General features: G+C 49.2%; 1 protein-coding gene across 1 annotated transcript in view; it reads right to left on the bottom strand.

Moving 5' to 3' along the window:
• Nucleotides 1-3,447: 3,447 nt before the first annotated feature.
• The window catches only part of Hectd4 (HECT domain E3 ubiquitin protein ligase 4), a 110,756-nt gene continuing 93,961 nt past the window's right edge, over nucleotides 3,448-20,242 (bottom strand). Inside the window, exons 60-71 of the mRNA XM_055606012.1 lie at nucleotides 18,846-18,952; nucleotides 18,098-18,221; nucleotides 15,833-16,023; nucleotides 14,402-14,548; nucleotides 13,866-13,985; nucleotides 13,212-13,367; nucleotides 11,374-11,477; nucleotides 10,971-11,192; nucleotides 7,839-8,002; nucleotides 7,151-7,346; nucleotides 6,793-7,015; nucleotides 3,448-5,560 (exon numbers count right to left, since the gene is read on the bottom strand). Coding sequence (XP_055461987.1) covers nucleotides 5,424-5,560; nucleotides 6,793-7,015; nucleotides 7,151-7,346; nucleotides 7,839-8,002; nucleotides 10,971-11,192; nucleotides 11,374-11,477; nucleotides 13,212-13,367; nucleotides 13,866-13,985; nucleotides 14,402-14,548; nucleotides 15,833-16,023; nucleotides 18,098-18,221; nucleotides 18,846-18,952 — 1,891 coding nt within the window. The 3' untranslated portion in view covers nucleotides 3,448-5,423. The remainder of the gene's footprint in view (nucleotides 5,561-6,792; nucleotides 7,016-7,150; nucleotides 7,347-7,838; nucleotides 8,003-10,970; nucleotides 11,193-11,373; nucleotides 11,478-13,211; nucleotides 13,368-13,865; nucleotides 13,986-14,401; nucleotides 14,549-15,832; nucleotides 16,024-18,097; nucleotides 18,222-18,845; nucleotides 18,953-20,242) is intronic.

Raw genomic sequence — 20,242 nt, 5'->3', positions numbered from 1 at the left:
GCGGAGGCTTGTGTTCTTTCTATAGAGATGGAGGAGAGAGTGCATAGTCTTCTTATTGTGTAGTTAGGATGGCCTTGAACTTGACAGTCTCCCTGCCTCAGCTTCTAGACTGCAGGTACAGTGGAGGACTGGGCTCCTTGTCTGATACTCCAACATGGGTTCCTTCTCAGAGTGCTCAGAATTCAAGGGGTCCTGTTCTTTTTCCTTCCTAAGATGTTTCATGTAGACCAGGCTGGCCTCAAATTCTTGACTCTCTTGCCTGCACCACCATAAATGCTGCTGGTTTCCTCCAAAATTTGTACTTTGGAGGAAACTCAGAGGTTCACTGCAACCTAACGTGTTAAGACTTGGAGCCTAGAGAGTTGTTTCTGACAGAAGAGAAAATGGAGGCTCCTAGCCTCAGTCCTGAGCCAGCTACAGCGGTGCACATCTGTAGCCACTGGAAGGCTGAGGAAGAGAGATTGCTCGGGATGTGTCTCAAGGCAAAACATACGAAATCTGAATCCCAAAAGGAGCTATGCCTTTGAAAGACCACCAATCCTACAGTCCTGTTAAAGACTGAGAGGGTGGGAGAACCAGATGGTGGTTTACACAAGGCTGTTCTAATTTTCATCAGAGCTAGGACACTGAGAATTATTCTGTCCCCAAATGAGACGTGCTGTAGGCAAGGTATGTCACTCAGACACCAGGCTCACCAAGGGTGGCTGGGTTAGAAAAGCCACCTTCAGGAGTCAGAGGGCATGGCTTCTGCTGTCACTGATGTCCTCTTGGCACTTCAAAGAGGTGGTGGTAGTAAGGGGAGGGGGTGGTCCTCTCCATGGTGAGGATGGAGCACAGCAAGCCCAGAAAGCAGAGCTCTCATCCCACAGGATGCTGTATGGATTGGACATGGTAAAAATGACAAGTGGGTTGGCTTGTGGCTTGTTAGTAATCTATTGTCCTAAATGGCTATGAATAGATACACTTTTAAAAAATACACATGCAACTACAGTAAGATGAATATAGCTACAAATTAAGGTCTCCTGGTAGTCTCCAGAGTCTGCACTTCTTAAGTTCTCAGCCAAGCTGGTGTTCACAGTCAGGGTTCCAAGCCATTCCTTTGACACTTTTTGTTCAAACTATCATGCGTGCTTCAGTGTCTGCAGTTCCCTCTGACTTCTCAGAGTTGCAGGTGTTATACACCCTTGTTAAGAACTGATTTTAGAAAATTAGTGTATATTAGTTGTAGGAAATGGGTTTCATTATTTTTCATTTTGTGTAGTCCTGCCTGGCCTGGCATTCACTACATATCCCAGACTGGCGTTGAACTTGTGCTAGTACTAGTGCCCATGCCCTGCCATGTAATGAACTGTGATCATAGGCATATCCTTGTCAAACTTTCTTTTTCTGTGGCTGGTGGTGTGAGAGACAGTCTCATGTAGCACAGGCTAGCCTTGAGCTTTCCCTTTTCCTTCTCAGTGTACCACCATGCCTTGCCCCATCTGAGCTCTTAGTCACTAACTGGTGCCACATATCTGACCATCCCAGTTGTTTTGTGTGCAGGGTGAACCTGTCTCCTGAAGCCTGTCTTGGCTAGGCTTAGAAGGCCTCTTTCACTTTCTGGGTTACAAAGTCTGATGCCATTCTTGACACGAGGCTGATCTTTCTGTCAAGCTTTGCACGCTCCTGTGTATGGTGTGTGCTGCGTCCATCTAAATAGCGCCCCTGTTGGTGACGTGTGTCCACTTACCTTTTCAGACTTTCTATCCTCCAGAGACTGTAACTCCCTTTCATTTTTGATGTTAATCTTCAAAGCCTGTCTTCTGTTATCTTACATCTTTTTTTCTGACTTAATGGATGAATACTTTGGCTGGGTTTTGGCTATTTTGTCACTGTTGTCCATTTCCAGTGTAGACTTTCTCATTCATCATGTCAGGATGGACACTAAATCCATCCTAAGGCTGCTCCCAGCAGCCTTCACTATGGCAATTAGCTGGCACTTTACCCAGACACTCCCGAAGCCTGTGCCTGCGGGTCTTCCTCTAGGTCGGTTGAGAGAAAGACCCCAGCTCCCATCTGCTTGAAATTCTGTTGTTTTCTCCTTGTACACTGGCCTTCCAATTCTTTTATAGCCACCCCTCCTCTGTTTTGAGGCAGGGTCTCTCTCATAGCCCTGGTTGGCCTGGAAGACCAGGCCGGTCTTAAACTCAGAGATCCACTTGCTTTTGCCTCCCAAAATGCTCGGATAAAAGGCATGTGCCACTATTCCTGGCTACATTCCTTTTTAAAAAAGTAGCCTGATTCCTATGCATGTGGCCTTCAGCTCAGTCATTTCTACAAGCTGCCCTCTTTCAGAATTATAAAAACAACCACTTCACAGATTACACGGTTCTGTACAGAGGTGTGCCCCTGGTCCCCTTGTCATGCGGTCCTCATTATAGATTTTCACAGTGGAGCATCCATGCAGAAAGGTCTGTGCACACACATGGGAGTGGCTCTCCTGGTCACTGGTCTGCTGGCTTTTTGGGGTAACTGTCTCATGTTTTAGGCATTGCAGGTTGGTTGCTTCATTCTGCTCTTGCAGACCTCACCTTGGTGGCTGGGTTGGGGCTGTGGTCTGTGTAGTCTCAAGTGGGTGAACATGCATCCCTCTCTGCTGGTTTTCCACCCAGTAGAGCTTCCGTGGCTACATGGTGCAAAGCCAACCAAACCAAACCATCAGGGTCACATTGCCACAGCCCTGACCATGTCAGCGCTGCAGTTTCCATCCTTGGGTACTATAGAAAGCTTCCCTGTTTTCCAGCAGTGCTTCCCTGCCACAGGCATCTGCATCACGGGTGAGGGGCCTTCAGGATGTGCTGTATAAGGAGATGATGGTACTGTGGAGTGGGAAGTCCTCGCTGTGCCCCGAGTGTGAGTGGAGCAGTGTGTGAGTAGTGGTTTATGCTGTTTCCAGCGACAGGATAAGAAAGGAGAGCTACTTGGATGGCACCTACATGGGTCCTTTCTTTTCCTGTGTGATGAAGATGTATTTACAAGTCTGAGGATGACCACGGAGCAGTAGGAAGGGAAAAGCAAGTCAGAATGGAGTTGGGGTCCCCGAGACAGTGGAGGCTCTCTGGGGTGGGTGGTTGCAGTTCAAGCAGGTCTAGATGCACTGCCACCCCAGGAGGCCTATTTAGGAACAGCCAAACTCATCACCCCCTTAACCAGGCTCCGGAGCACAGGCGAGCTGTCAGGGCAGAGTGGGCAGCACATGCTGAGTGAGCTAGGCTGAGCTCTGTGACTCCGCCTTCCCCATGGAAAGCAGAGTCTGGGGTTTCATGGAACAGGAGGAAAGCAGCTGGAAGCTAATGGAGCGCAGAGAACCCTGCTGACTACAAGTGTTAGTTCAAAGCCATCTACCAGTGCCAGCCTGTGAGCTTGCTCAGCAAGGGGAGATGACCACATACTCTTAGGGTCAGTCAGTTAGATGAAGGTTATTTATTGGTGTGACTTTTTCCTGTAGTGAGCTTCCTTTACACAGCATAGTGTAAATAGCATCAGACTGAATGGGAAGTCTGTTAATGCAATCATAAATAATTATAATAAATATACATCAAGTAACTTTACAGCACACATTGTTCAGGGCCAAGGTTGGGATCTGTCTGGAACTCAGTGTGCTCTCTAGGAGAAGCAGCTGAGTTAGCAGCAGATTATCTCACTCACAGCTGTCATCTAATCAAGGAATGGGCCAACAGAAGCTTCCAGAACCCTCCTGTGGAGGTAGCTGACAGAATCCCAAGTCCATTCATGGGAAGAGGATTGAAGGGAACCAAGGATGTAAAGGGACAGGAATGAAAACCCACTTTAGTAAAACTCAGAGGCTCCTTCCTTCTGTAGAATGGAGTCAGGATCCTTGAGGCCACTGGGGCGGTCACAAGCAGTGGCCACTATCTTCTGTGGGAGCAGGGCTTGCTCGGGGCGCTCACCTCCAGGTGAATGTTGCAGCCCAGTGACTGGCGTGGCCGTCACACTGAGCTGGGGTGTATCACTTCCTCAGGTGGGGTTGAGTGGGGGGTCTTTTCTGTAATGGTCCTCAATGCATTTCCTAAGCATATCAGAGAGGAGATGGATGCTGGCATACCAGCCCTAAAGCTTGCACACCTTCTAAGCAAGCCAGGTGCTGTGGAGAGAGGAGCACATGCTCCTCACCCTCCTCAGGACGTCTGTGTGCACAATATCATACAATAGCTACAGCACTGTTGTGACAACTGGCAAGGCCCAAATGACAGTGTCCAACAGCTGGCATGTGCTGTTCTTGAACAAAGTACCATTGGACAAAGACTTATTTGGGGCACAAATGCACTGGGATAGTGGGTGAGCCTTCAGGCAGCTCAGCCCTGGCACACACACACGTGGGGCATGAAGGGTGTTGGGCAGGCCAACCAGGGCACAGAGGAATACCCTGCAGTCTCTGTCTGGGTCACTGATGCTGCCCTGATTAGGCAGAGCACCTCAGACAGTCTTTAGAGACGGGTTACGTAACCCTTTCCTGGGCTCCTTACAGCACTGTGGTGAGGAAGGGCTGTCTCTGAGCACAGTAGGGTGGGCTGGAATCATGTGCTTTCCTGTGCAGTCAGTTGTAGAAAAGGCCCATTCAGCTATTCCTCTAGCTCCACTGTCTTTTCAGCTCCAGTCACCAGGACAGACCCAACCTGTCTGTGAACTAAGGCCTGGAGTAGCCCCTGGGTGTCTGCTCCTGAGGTGTCCTCAGGGGAAACTCAGCCCAAGGGCCCAGAAGAGACAGGTGGCAGATAGGGCTGCCTGGATGGGAGAGGCAGAGGCCTCTGTGGAATTTCCTTTTAAAAAAGAAAAGAAAACCAGGCCAGGAACACATAGTAAAGCAGAAAGGTTAACACATGAGCTCTCTGTGTCTCTTGAATGTTTGAGTACTGGCTCAACCTTTTCAAGATGGAAGGAGGGAGACCTGCAGAAGCTGCCTCTGGGAGAGATGCCAGCTCGGGGCAGGAGGGCAGGATTAGCCACACACATTTGTGGAGACACTGTAGAGAGAACAGGACACTTCGTGTGGCTGAGATCATTTCATCCCCAGCTTTCCACTGGTGGTTCTGTGATGAGGAGCCAGCTGGAACCTTGTGGCATCAGACTCTGGTGGCCACCAAGGACAGTGTCCAGGAAGATCAAATTAGACACAAACTGTCTAGGAACTAAACTATCCTACAAATGTACCACAAACAGGCAGCAAAGGAACAGACCCTCACAAAACAGACACATAGAAAAGATGTCTCCCAGGTGGCCCTGGGACATGGACGAAAGTTCAGAAAAGCAAATGTCGCCAGCTCCTCGCGCAGGGCTCTGGAGGGATGTGCCTACAATGGCAAGCTTTCCAAGCTGGCAGAATGGTGCCTTGGTGACAGCCTTAATCCTCCAGCTCACTCCCATCAGCCACTTAGGGGATCTTCACGGTAGTGAATGGCACAGCGCAGCTTCTCCAGCATGATCTCCAGGGAGGAGTACTGGGGAAGCTTGATCATGAACATGCAGGTCTCCACACGGATGTAACGGGAGTCTGGGGAACCTACAGGAGACACAACACCCACTTTAGAGGGCTGGAGACTAGCTGGCTTCTGCCTCTAGGCTGGCCTCTTTGGGCACCCACTTGTTTATCTAGCAAATTCTCTGTGTGTGTGCATGCATGCAGATATGCTGTGTGGATCTCTGTGCAAATGTGCCTGCATGCTCTGCATGTTTGGAGGGGCAGAAGAAGCAGTTTATCCCCTCATTTTGGGGCTGGTGAAGCAGGCTGGATTGGCTACACTAAGCCTTGTCTCCTTCAGTGCTAAGATCATAAGTATTCCACCATGCCAGGCTTTGAAACAAAAACAAAAACAGGGTGGGGGTTGTGGTGGTGGTAGCACTTGGGAGGCAGAGGCAGGGGGATCTCTGTGAGTTTGAGGCCAGCCTGATCTACAGAGTGAGCTCCAGGACAGCCAGGGTTACAGAGAGAAACCCTGTCTTGAAAAAAGCAAAAAACAAACAAAGCAAAAAAACCCAAAACAAATTAGAATGTGTGTGTAGTGTTCCACATGTATGGAGTCAGGGGACAACTTGGAGGAGTCAGCTCTCTCTCCACCATGTGGGTCCCAACCGTGTGGGTCTCAGGGGTAGAATTCAAGTCAGGCTTGAGCCATCTTGCTGGTCCCTGGCCAGCCTGTCATCCTTCCTTCCTTTTAAATGTGGGTTCTGTGGAGTCAAATGCCTAATGTCCTCAGTGCAGTGGTAAAAATCCCCACCTGCACACATTAGGGTTGATTCCCCAACAGGGAGATAAAGTTGTACTTTGACTGGGCATGGTGGTACACACTTATAATCCCAGCACTTGGAAGGTAGAAGCAGGGGGATCAGAAGTTCAATGTCATCCTCAAGTACATAGTGAGTTTGAGGCCAGCCTATGACACATATGATGCTGTCAAAAAACTGAAACAGAAATTATCTTTCTGCATTTGAAAGATTAGAAACTAGGGGTGTGTCCTGGAGGTATCCTAGCCTCCTAGCTCATAGGAGTCCCTGAAATTAATCTGTAGCAATGCAGAACTAAATATAAAATAGGAAAATGTTAAGAAATTTACAAGCTGTGGCTCCTTGGCTGCTTTTGGAATGCTGAATGCTGTACAGCATCAGGGCTGGATGGCCACAGGGCCCACCAAGCCTCCTCATTCACAGTTGAGTCCTGGTGTGTGGGGTCTTGGTCAATGATCTCAACAAGGACCTAAGGGTCCTACCTGGAACAGGAGTAAGGAAGGTCAATACCTGCTGTGCCATCTGGAGGGGCAATCTTCATGGGGTACGGTGGCACATGGGCTGTGTCAGGGCCCCCATCCTTGCAAGGGCAGGTGAAGGGGATGCGCTCCTGGTTGCAGGCAAACTTGATGAACTTGCACAGTTCCTCCTGGGTGAACATCTCCAGGGCCCCCCAGAAAAGCTCGATATGCTGGTCTGTCTCCATCAGTCCCACCTGGTACATGGTGTGGGCCTGGGGAAGAAAGGCCCAGGTGTGAGCTGGCCTGGCCTGTCCCAGGCAGGATGGGGCAGGGCCACAAGTGGACCAGAGCACAGGACAGCTGTGCTGGTGGCAGAGCGCTGAGACAGGCCTGCGGGAACTGCCTACCTTCAGGAACTCCAGGTTGATATATGGGAGGCCACAGGTACGCAATTCCATCTCCAGTGGGCTGAGGGTGGTAAGCAACTGCAGGGGGATGATGGAGCCCAGGCCAGCACGAACAGCTGTCACGCACTCCATGTTCTGGAGCTCCCGAAGCCGCAGGCTCCGGATGGCTGCCGCGTAGATATCCTTGTTTTCCCAACTGCTGGGTCAAGGACCACCAGTGAGGGCGAGGGGAGAGTGATGGCACAGCTCTTGGGCCTGAGGGCCATGTCCACCAAGGTGGTCGAGCCCTGGGTTTATGGCTCACCCCTCTCCTTCAGAGCAGTTGTTGCCTTGAGGCAGTGGTTCTCAACCTTCCTAATGCTGTGACCGTTTGATAAAGTTCCTCATGTGGTGGTGACCCCCAATCATTAAATTATTTTTGTTGCTTCTTCATAACTGTAATTTTGCTACTGCTAAACTGTAATGCAAATATCTGTGTTTTCCGATGATCTTAGGTGATCCCTGTGAAATGGTCATTCAACCCTAAAGAGGTCAGGACCCACATGTTGAGAACCATTGCCTGAAGGGAAGCCTTTAGCTAAGATTATCTTTTCTTCTTGTCTAGTGTCTTATCTCCTGTCTTATGCCCTCCACTGGGAACACACCCCTCCCACTAGTGTGGTCCATCCCCTTCATGTCACACACTCACGCCACAGGGATGTGCCGGCCACGGCTACACAGCTCCACCTCCTCGCCAGTCATGGTCAGGTAGGTGAACCGGCAACAGGGCTTGGGACCTTCAGGGCTCTCCGTGGCCAGGTGTTGGGAGGCAATCTCGGCACACAAGGCCTCCAGCTCGCTCTCGTCGTTTATCTGTGGGGCACAGGCAGGGTAAAGCTCACTGCTGCTCTGCTGCCAAGGTCCCAGGGCAGTGGAGCTCTGTCCTACAGCTGGCAGACATTGGCATGATCAATGTCTTGATCAGGACAGGCCTTGACAGTGTTGCCAACAGTTCAGGGTTGTGCTTGCATCCTAGGGCAGGCTCACGGAACCCAAAGCCCAGGCTGTCTGGAGGTAGCAGGATCTGATGATTCTTGTTGCCCACTTCTAGAGACTGCCATCATTCTTTTTTAACAGATGAGGCAAGGCCTTGCTAAGTTGCCTTATTTGATATGTAGGCCAGACAGACCTTAGAACTCATAATCCTACCATCTCAGTCTCCCAGGTAACTAGAACTAGTTACCTGCTTTGGACACCTGGCCTGAGACTGATTCTATTTCCTTCCTTCCTTCCTTCCTTCCTTCCTTCCTTCCTTCCTTCCTTCCTTCCTTCCTTCCTCTATCTACTTATTTTTCTTGGTTTGGTTTGGTCTGTTGGTTTGTTTGTTTGTTTGAGACAGGGTGTCACAATGGCCTTCAACTCCCTATGAAGCTGGAGATAATCTTGAACTCTTGATTCTCAAGCCTCCACCTCCATCAGGTTGTACTTCTGAAACTGTTATGCGTGTGTTGTCTGCACTTGTGTCTGTGCATCACATGCATGCAGTGTCCAGAAAGAGGAGTGTAGGTCAAGAGAGGCCATCGATTCCCTGTGACTAAAGTTACAGATGGTTGTGAGCTGCCATGTGGGTGCTGAAAATTGAACCTAGGTCCCCTAGAGTAGCGGCCAATGCTCTTACCCACTGAGCCATCTCCACACCCCTGGATGCTGACTTTTAAATGCTACACTTATTTATTTGTGTGTGCATGAGGTTGGGAAGGGAGGATACATATGTACTACAGTGAGCATGAGGAGGTCAGAGGACAATTAGGAAGAGTCAGTTCTCTCTATCCACCATTTGGTTCCAGGATGGAACTCAAGCCTGAGCCATCCCAAGGGCTCTAGATGGACATTATTTATCTATCTCTCCATCTCTCTATCTCTCTATCTCTCTATCTATCTATCTATCTATCTATCTATCTATCTATCTATCTATCTATCTATCTACCTACCCTTCCTTCCTAACCACCCACCTATCTGACAAAGTCTCATCATGTAACCGTGGATGACTTAGAACTTGCTATGCAGATCAAGCTGGACTTGAACTCAGAGAGATCCACCTGCTTCTGCCTTCTGAGTTCTGGAATAAAGGTGTGTGCCATCATGTGTGATGTGAGACGGATACTTAACATCATTTGAGCTCCTTGATTCAGGCTGGCCTGAAGTCAAGCCTTTGTTTTTACCCACGATTAAAAATTTTTAATGTGTATGGGGGTTTTGCCTGCATGCGTCTGCACCACATGTATTCGGGAGTCTACTGAAGTCAAAAGAGGGTGCTGGATCCTCTGAAACTGGAGTTACAGATGGTTGTGAGCTACCATGTGGTGTCAAGAATCAAACCCAGGTCCTCTGGGTTTGTCCTTAACCTAGCCTCTCCCTAGCCCCTTTCCATGATTTTTAATAATTTTGAAGTAAGATTAGTGTATGTGGTGGTGGTGGGGCTTGGTGGCAAGCATCTTTACCTTCTAAGGCCATCTTGCTATCTAGTATATTCATGACACCTCCCCTGCCAAAAAAACAAACCAAAAAACTAGGGTTTCTCTGTGTAGCCTTGGCTGTCCAGGAACACTGGCATGGAACACACAGAGAATCACCTGCCTCTGCCTTGTGAGTGCTGGGATTAAAGGCGTGCATCATCACCGCCACCACTATATGGCATCCGTGACTTTTGAGAGTAGACATTTTTTGCTTGGTTGGAGCTGGGCTTTCTGTCACTTGCTACCAGAAGAGTTCTGACTTTCTCTGTTAAGAAGATGTACATACCGGACCATAAGGGACATGACAAGATCTGATCCAACGGAGCCAGCCTAGAGCTCAAGGCCGTGACAGTGGGTTAAGGTCAGAGCTTATTGTCTGTCCTCAGCAGTGAGTACACAACGGAGCAACTAACAACTTGTGAGAGTTGGTTCTCTCTTTACCACCTGGTTTCTGGAGACCAAACGCAGATGATCAGGCTTGGTGGCAAATGCCTTTACACACTAGCCATCTCACAAGCCTGAGAGAGAGTATTTCTTTATGAGAGGTACTAGTATTTCTGTAGTCCTGTCTAGCTTCTTTGCTATTGTTTGCCCCTGCCCTTTGCTTCCACTTAAGAGTATTAGGAAGCCTTCTGTGAGCAGTTCCCAGTAGCCACACTGTGTTGGTTTGAATAAGAATAGGCCCCATAGGTTCACAGGCAGTGGCATTATTTGAGAAGGATTAGGAGGTGTGGTTTTGTTAAGAGGAAGTGTGTCACTGGCTTTGAGGTTTCAAAAGCCCATGTTAAGCCCAGTGTCTCCCTTTCTGCTTTTGGATCAGGATGTGGCTCTCAAGTACTGTTCCAGCACTGTGCCTGTCTAATTCCCATTATGATGATAATAAACTCAGCCTCTGAAACAGAAAGCCTCCAATTAAATGCTTTGTTTTATAAGAGTTGCCTTGATCATATTGTTCTGAGACAGCAAAGGAGAGGCAAGAAAGCCATCTCCACAAATCGCTGCTGTGCTCTTGTTTCCTTTCTGAAGCTCTCAAACAGCTTGACATTGAAATGCAACCTGGTGTGGGCGTGCATGCACACATACAGACAGTCACACACCCACTCTTTCAGCTGCCTGGTACACTGTATCCTTGGTAATGGACAGAGTAAATGGACCCTTTAGGGTGGCAGCATCACCCTCTGCTTCTCTCCTTTGCATGGGATGCTAGAGGCTCTGCCTCAAGAAAAGCCTTCTGTGGAGGATCCTGGAAACTTGGGTCCTTATGGAGCGCTAGCCCAGATGACCATGAGGGCCCTGCTGCCCTCAAAGAATGTGCCTTCACTCACACTCTCAAATTTCTTGACGTAATTGTAGGTGAGGATGTCTGCTTCCTGCAGGTCCTGGTCAGGGTCAAGGGGCTCACCAACCAGCGTCTTCCAGAAGGAGGGCAGCAGATCCAAGGGAAGAGGCACGTCTGCACGAATGGCGATCCCCAGCAGCTGGCCTAGGAAGTGCAGCAGCTGCTCCTCCCCATAGGTGATGGGGCTGGGTGTCAGGATGTACTTGCCCTGCAAAAGCAAGGTCAGGTCAGCTCTAAGTATGTGCCCAGGCAAAAGGGAAGCTTCAGAGAGGACACACCCAATTCCCATGCTTGGCCAGCTGGGCATCAAAGTTGTCCCACTTGGGCCAGGAAGGTGTGTAGAGAGTGGTGTCCTGCCACAGGGACACTGGGCCCAGCCTCTGCCTCACCTTGTTCTTGTTGACAGCAGAGCTGGGACACAGCAAGAGCAGTGACAGAGAGGAACTCTGTAGCTCCTTACACACCTGCCACAGGAAGTGTCGGAAGGAGCCACCTGCAGAGCACAGAGACTGTCAGGTCTCAGCATGAACCCAAGAGTTACCTAGATACAGTGCCTCCATATAGCCTGCTGGGACCACCACAATGTCAGCTCATTTGCCAACTCCTGAGATGTGTGGAAAGAAGTCTTGCCTGTTTGAGAATGGAGGGCTGAGGTTGGGTCTGCTGAGCTGCTGACTCTAGCTCTCCACAAAGGTCCCTGGCCCAGGCTTAGCTGTCTCCTGTCACACGAGGGGATGGGGGTGTGGGAAGTCAGGGAGAAATGCAACCTGAAGCCTGAGGAGCAAATGAGGGCAGTGCCAGTCCCAGGCTTGATTTAACCCTGTTGGCATCCCCAGCTGAGGGTTTGTTTTTGTCCAGTGCTGCCTCCCACCATCTCTCAGAACTGGCCCTGGCTCAGTGAATACATATAATGATGGCCAGAGTGGCAACCTTGCAGAGTCAGCTGGGACCCCCTCTGTCCCTCCCACACAGAATGCTCCTGCTGACACAGAAGGATCAGGAGGCTACGGGCAATTCAGGACAATGTAGGCTAGGTGTGGGCCTTGGGGAGGCCCAGTCTAGGGCAGATTGTCAAGGCCTAAGAGGCAGGAGACTGGTTCAGGGTGGCGTCTGTTGTCAGCAGGGCCTCAGTGTGGAGCTGCAGTTGCTTGGCTGACTGTGGGAGGCTGCTGAGCTTTTTGGTATCCCAGTTCCCATGGGTCCAATTAAGATGCTGGTCCTGCGGCAAGGTGTGGAGCCTTCGCCTGGCAGCTGCCCACAGAAGAAGTCTGTCTACAGAGTTCCCTGACTGGGAGGCTGCTTGTATACTCATGGGGAAGAACAGAGGGAAATGAGTTGGGGGTGGGGCAGAGGGGTTTCTTTACCCACTTACAACAGGAAAGAATTCCTGAATGGCTGGGCCCAAACAGGACTGACAGGGCCAAGGGACATCTCAGCTTTTCTTCATGATGCCAGGCACCACTTTAATGGAAGGACTTCAATGTCTATGTCAGCTGGAGGTTTGGGCTCAAGCAACTACTCAGCTGTGCCTCTTGCTGGGAAAAGCATGTGTTCAATGTCACAAGTAAGAGTGAGATTAATGTGCTAAGAGGGATCTGGTCCTCACATCTCAGGAGACTGGCCAAGGTTCTATACTAGTGAAGGCACTAGTTCCCATGTGGTTGGTGATAGGACAAGTCAATGGAGGCTAGCCTGACTTTTGTTGCCAGGGCAATGAGATGACATTTGTTTTCTTCACTTTGTATTGAAGATGGAGCTTAAGACCTCATAAAAGTATTCCACAATCAAGCTACAACCCCAGCCCTCTCCAACCCAGCCCCTCAGTGCCGCAGTCCCTATACCCCATCCCTCTGTTCCCCAGGCTTCTACACCCCTATTCTTTTTCACTCCCATCACTTTATACTTCCACCCTGTATACCTCCAGCCCCATGTCTCTAGCTGTCTATACTCCCAGCTCCCTATGCACTCAGCTGTTTTTACCCTGAGCCCTCTCCACTCCCAGCCCTCCTCTTGTTTTTACATTTGAAGACAAGGTTTCACTAAATTGCCCAGGTTGGCTTTGAATTTAACTCTATAACCCCAAACTGGTCTTCAACTTATGATATTCCTGTCTCAGGAGATGACAGGACTGTCCCACCAGACCTGGCTGTGGCATTTCTTTCTGTCATCGTGTCCCTTCCTCCCAACTCGGGTCTGTGAGTTTGCACTCAGCCCAAGAACCACTTACTGGTGCCATGAACTTCCTCTCCAGTGAAGCGGATGTTGAAGGCATATGTGGGGTCACCTCCACTGGCCAGCTTGACACATAGCTGAGAAGATGGCACAGAGGCAAGCTGCCGGGCAGCCTGGCAGAAGTAGGAGTTTTCAGAAGCTCTGAGTTCCCCTGGAAGTGAGAGGAGATCATAAGCTCTGGTGGCCACACCCTGCCTGCTCATCAGAACAGACTCAAGCCAGGCTAGCCGGGCAGCCTGCTTTCCTTTACTCTGTGTGCAGCGCTCTCTGCCTGTGCAAATGTGGTGCTCTGATGGCTAACCTAGATGCTCCCAGAGGCTTTCCTCCAAATTCACACCTGGCTCCTCTCTTGAATTCTTCATATCTCTTTCTGCCCCACACAAAACATTGTCCTTAACTACAGAATCAGGGCTTGTTACTAGTTAGAATGGCTTCTGAGAGGAAAGGCACTGGGGCAGGGAGGGCTAAGGCCCTCTACTTGCCCCTCCTGGAGCTAGAGGCCCACATCAGGAGCCTAGTACATAGACAAAAGTGGCCAGATGAGCAAGGGCTGGAACTGCCCCACTGATTTCAGGGCCTTCCTTGTGGATTTCAGGGCCAGCTGTCTAAGTACTGCAGTCTTCAGTTTCCAGGCTGCAGCCAGCCCTACCTCCCACAATTTCCAGTGGGTCCAAGGTGATCTCAGGTGCTGCATGGTCAGCTGTCCTCTGCACAGTGGCATTTAGCACCCGATTCATCACAGTCACCTTTGTGTCATAGAAGATCAGCCCTGAAGAGAGAAATGTGGGAGAGAGGTGGAGATGTAGTTTGCTTCTCCTCATGAGTATAAATACATGCAGAACGACCAAAGGAAGATGATGGTGTTTTCCTGTCACCTTCTGCCTTACTCCTTAGAGACAGTGAGGCCCCTGAGTCCACCTGTCTCTGCCCTACTCATCCTTATGACACGCCATGTAGAAAGCAAGATTGGACAGACAGCCCTGCACTAACTAGTCCCTAAGGGCACCTTGGGAAGATGGCACTGGCCTTATTTCTGAAGGCTTTGAACTTTTACAATTATTTTTTTTCACGCTACTTCTGATTAGCTTCTCGTGGGGATCCTGGTTCTTGGCAGAAGGCCTGCCTGCCAGCAGTGAATGGTGGGGTCTCCATGCTGGACAACTCAGAGAGCAGCCCAGCACTGACCTTTCGCCTCCTTCAGCAGGGCAGCGATGCTATGTGTGTACATGGGTGTCTGACGCAGCTCCACTAGGGGCAGGAAGAAGGTCTCCAGTGTAGTGTTGAGAGACTGGAGCAGTGCAAAACGTAGGCGCAAACTCTCAATGGGCACATCTGCAGAGAGAAGGTGTTCAGAATGAGGGTCAGCCAAGCCAGACAGGCACACTCAGGAAGTGTCTGTTCCTAGGAGGGACAACTAGAGTAGGATCAGGGGCTCTACTCAGTGGACTTTATCCCTGGGAACCCGGAGATGATGTGAGTGAGGGGCTCTCAAGGAACACAAGCCAGTGCCAAGCAGATACAAGGGGAGAGGCCCTGGGAATCCAAGCCCCACCCTTACACTTTCTCTTGGGGACATGCTGGGGCTGCACATGTGGCTTTAGTAATTTTGTGGAGCTAGAATCTAGGACCTTATGTATACTAGGCAATCACTCACTCCTGAGTTACATTCTTGGCCCTACATGGGTTTCATTTTTGTTTTGCTTGTTTTTGTTTTTTTGAGACAGGGTTTCTCTGTGTAGCCTTGGCTATCCTGGACTTGCTTTGTAGACCAGGCTGGCCTCAAACTCACAGAGATCTGCAGCCTCTGACTTCCAAGTGCTGTGATTAACACCGTGTGCCATTACACCTGTCCCCTATTTGGGTTTTTAAAAAAGATTTATTTATTATCATATTTTAAAAGATTTATTTTTTTATTTATTATGTATACAGTGTTCCACCTTGCATATATGCCTGCTCATGAAAGAGAAGACACAAGATCTCATTATAGGTGGCTGTGAGCCACTATGTGGTTGCTGGGAATTGAACTCAGAACCTCTGGAAGAGCATCCAGTGCTCTTAACCTCTGAGCCAATACATGGTTTTGAAATAATTACAAATTATAAGTGGCAAAAGTAGTGCAGAGTCTGGTATGTTCTTCACCTAGCTACCTTCAAAAGTGACCAGGAAACTGCCACTGGCACACTGCTAGCTCTCCCTTGCAGCTGTGTCCTTTCCCTTGGTAAGAAACTCACATCATGGACAACTTGCCCATCTTGTCTCCTGGCATCCATTAGAGCCTGGTTCTTGCTCTTAGATGGTGCCTGTGTACAGCCTACATGGAGTAATTGACTCACCAGTGCTTTGTTGCTGTTCATTCCTGGATTTTAAGAAAAATATGCTGCTCTCCCTGAGGGAGGATCCCTGTGACCTCTCACCTCACAGCAGTCTGACCTCAGTGAGCATGAGGGAAGCCCACTCTGTCCACTCTGAGCTTGTTACGCCACCTTGGCTTTGTTTTAATGAACATTAAGCGAAGGCCAGAGACTAATTTGGCCAATGTAAGAGGTCCTTCTATCCTTCCAGTTGATGCCTTGAGTATTTCTGAAGCATGGAGGAGTACCCCTAGAGGCTACATACTCGACAGACAGGCCATCCTGGGGTCAGTGGCATCAGCTGAATCAAGGTACACTTCATGAGGGTGGAGCCGTGCTGGTGTGATAGCAAGATGGCGGCATAGCCTGTTGATGTATTGCACTAGAGCCACATCCATCTCGAGGGTCCACTTCCTGGAGGCCTTCTGTGCATGCCGGACATCGATGCAGGCACACCTGGAGAAGGATAGGGAGAGTCTCTCAGGGATTTGGGTGGAGAGGGAAAGCGCTGTCACAGTATGAGTGATCAGGGCAATGGAGATGCAGGGGCCTTGTGAGAAGTCTGGAAACCCACATGCATCAGCACTTTCCTGTTATTCGGTGGAGGAATGGGGTCCTTGGATGACATGGAGACCACTTAGCCACAGCTGGGCATGGTGGCACATGCCTTTAATCCCAGCAGAGGCAGGTGGATCACTGTGAGTTTGAGGCCAGCCTGGTCTATAAAGCAAGTCCAGGACAACCAAGACTACATAGAAAAACCCTGTCTTGAAAAACCAAAAAGCACACCCACATCTGAGCTTGGGTTTTTTTCCCCATACCTGCATGTTACAGGAATTCAATGAGAGGTTCCTGTGAAGCACAGGGCATGGTGCCCACCTTACCCACCCCTCAACTCAGCAACCCCATTCCAGCATTTACCTGAGCAGCTGTTACAACAGACAGACCAGGGTGTGCTTACAAGGGCGTTACTGCAAGGCTGTATTACTGTAGTAACACTGGGTGCAATCTACACGCCCATTCTTGGAGACAGCTGCATAAACTGCTGTACCTTGTAAGGGAACTCTGGGTAACCAAGAAAATGACTGCAATGCAACCCTTTAACAGCAAGGGTGGAAACTCAGACAGAGCTAAAGACACCCTCCTCTAAACCACATGTTTGGCGGGGAGCTGGTTCCTGAGCACAAGCTGCTTCCCTGGGAAGAGCCACAGGGTATAACCTGGGCACAGCTGTAATCACCATGTTGTGGTTAGTGTGCACAGCCCTCTCTCACAAACCCAGAGCTGTCAGCTGGGACAGGCTGGGCTTCTCAGCAGTCAGAGGTCATGTGACAGGCTGGCCACAGCATCTCTGGAGGGAATAAGAGCATTGTTCTCTTCACACTGGGAGGTCAGCTCAGCCCCACACTAGGAGTCTTACATACCCTAGTCCATTCTCACTGGAGAATTCTTGCATAGCCCTACTGGGTGGGCTGACCTGGCATCAGCTGTGGCTGCCCTTAGACAAGTCTGTGGTGAGGAGGGAAGAGTTCTTCCACGGCCACATACAAGAAACACTCACAACAGATTCCACTGATGGCCCTGTTAGTCTCCTCCTACTTAGGACCACAGCTTAGTCCAAAAAGTCCCTCTAGCCCAATTAATAGCTACAGTAAGTAAGCAGATTCTCAGATCAGGGTAGAGTGCAAACACAGTCCCGCATGATGGGGGTGGGCTTCCCACATTTGTCTAAATTACAGAAGTCAGCATGTTCAGGATGCAATGAATAAGTCTCCCCTGGGAAAAGCACTCTGTGATCATGGGATCTCTTCTGCCAATTCTCTGAAATCTGATTTCTCAGAAAGTCTGTACTGGACACCCCTCCCTTGTGGCTCAGCATATTCAACTATGGACAAGGATGAGGGAACCTGTGTGTAATTGAGAGTGATCACTGACTGCCTGGGATTCAGCTGTGGATAGGAGTGGGCCCTGGAGAGCTGGTGATCCCTGCCTTGCTGGCTCTCTCCTGGGATGGAAAACAATGGAGACCAGAGGAAATCTGAGGAAGACTTTAGAATAAGCAATGTCTTGGTCATGGATCAAATCATGTGTCCCATGAGAGAGGTAATCATATAATTACAGGAGTAATTAAAGCTAAATGAAATCATGTAAGTGGGCCCCAATGTAACAGGCCTCATGTATTTTTAACAAAAAAGAGAGTTGGTCGGTGGTGAAGCATGCCTTTAATCCCCCAGCAGGACCACAGGTAAGATATCTACCTGCCAAAACCAGTTCTTTTATATATATATTTTGTTTTATTTTATGATTTATTATTTATTAAATACACAATGTTATGTTTGCAAATATACCTGCAAGCCAGAAGAGGGCACCAGATTTCATCATAGATGGTTGTGAGCTATCACGTGGTTGCTGGAAATTAAACTCATGACCTCTGGAAGAGCAGCCAGTGCTCTCACCCTCTGGGCCATCTTTCCAGCCCCCAAAACCAGTTCTATCCAGGGCTCAACCTAGAGAAAGGACAATGTCTCACCTCTCAAAATGAAGATCATAACCACAGGATAAGATTGCCCTCCAGACACTTCGGATATCTTGCTTGGCTCGGTCAATGACAAATTTGTGAAATCCTTCTAGAGTCAGGTACTTTTCCTCAGGAACTGGTGGGACAGCATGTGCATACAGTCAGAAGTAGGAAGGAAGGGTATGCACAGTCAGGGGTGGGAAGCTTGCACACTGTGGCCCTATCAGTGACGGCGGCCTCCTGTCCACGGCCTGTTCTACCTAGCTCCACTCCCTGTGCTTCTGGTGTTAGTGCTGCCACAGAATGCAGAACACAGTGATGCAGCCTCTGCATACTCAGCCTCCCACCTAGGCTTTGCCTTGGCTTCCCATCTCCCCTATTTCTCCAAGTCTCAGAAGCACAAGGTCAACAAGACAATCCATACAGCGTGAACAGCTTCCTCTGTTTAAGACATCAGGAGGGTCCCGTCTTACAGCCCCTCGTCGGTTCACAGGTTCAGGCCAAGTGCCTTCTAGGAACCCCAAGTAGATTTGCAAATCTGTACTTTTCAGTTATAACTATCAGTTCTTTACCTTATTTTTACCTCTCTTAAGCTGAGAACCATCAAAGAGTTGGCAGCCAGGAATTTTCCCCACAGTCTACGAAAACACTCTACTGTCTCAACTAAGACTGGGAGGAGCTGGGCCATCCCAGTGGGTGGCTTGTCCTGGGGTGGGCTGCCACCCCAGGATGGAAGCAGGCTCTGCAGCCACTAATGTACCTTCTTGCTTTTTGGTGGGTGACTTTTCTGGATCCTTTTCATCTGGCTTGCTCTTCTCAGGTGACTTTGGCTTCACAGTAGGCTTCTTCTCACTTAGTGCAGTCCTGCTACAGATGGAAGCTCTGCAGTTAGGATGTGCATGGCCACACTGCCTCCCAACAGGAAACACAGAACCTTATATACCCCAACTCTGGCACAAGGTCACTCAGGGTTCAGTGTGAGGCTTTGTTCTGAGTACAAAGACAAATCAATGCTTTGTGATATAAGAGTCTTGTCAGACATCTCCTACATACTCGGAGTGGCACTGCTTGATAGAGTAGCCAGTAGCAAGATTAGCTACCTAATTAAATTAAGTAAACCCAAGTAAATTCACAAGCTCTCACTGGGCAGAGATACTGACCAGCACAGGCATCATGCCATGTGCAGGACGGGCCTCCTGCACACAGCCAGCTGATGAAAGAGATGTAGGATTTCTTTGGTCACTCATACAATTCTTCTGGACACACAGTGCAAAAGGCATCAGAACAGTGAGGATCTGAGTCATAAGCTAGAGCTAAGCACGACAGTCAATGCCTGTGATTCCTGAATTGATGCAGGAGGATCACTAGTCTAGCCAGGGTTTTATATTAAGACCCTGTCTTGTGTTTTTTGAAACAGAGTCTTACACAGTCTAGGTTAGAACACACTATGCAGTAACCCTGAACTCTTGATTCTCTCTCCACTCCCAAGTGTGCAACCCTTGCCCTCACCAGACTTGAGACAGTCTTAAGAAAGTTATGCTAAACACATATGAAAATTCAAGTGTGGAATATTATATAGCTATCAATATAAAATGAAGTAGGGGGCAGAGGAAGTGGCTGGGCAGTTAAGAGTGCGTTTTGTTCTTGCAGAGGTGCAGATTTGATTCCCAGCACTCACAGTGTAGCTCACAAACATTTATGACTCCAATTCCGGGACCCCTCAGGCACCTGCAAGCATGCGGTGTACATACGTACACTCATCCAGGCACACACACTTATAAGTAACAAATCTTTGTAAAAACAATTTTAAGCTGGGTGTGGTGGTGCATGCCTGTAATCTAGGACAGCCACAGCTAAACAGAGAAACCCTGTCTCGAAAACCAAACCAAACCAAACAAATATTAGAAGTGAAGAGGTAATTTCTGTGTTGAGCCAAGAGTAGTGTTAAAACAGAAATGAGGATGCTCACACTGCACACAGTTCCCACATTAGCATATGGAGACATTCACTATAGCCACAGACGGCTCTAGAAGGCTTCTTACATAATACAGCAGTCTCGGGGAATGGGGCTTTGAGGTCAAGAAAGAGGGAAAGTACGTCCATTCACCAAGTATGTATGTATGTATGTATGTATGTATGTATGTATGTATGTATGTA

The sequence above is a fragment of the Psammomys obesus genome, unplaced genomic scaffold, assembly GCF_907164565.1.
Source record: "Psammomys obesus unplaced genomic scaffold, mPsaObe1.curated_primary_1811, whole genome shotgun sequence".
NCBI lineage: Eukaryota > Metazoa > Chordata > Mammalia > Rodentia > Muridae > Psammomys > Psammomys obesus.
This window is presented reverse-complemented; position numbering and strand designations above follow the sequence as displayed.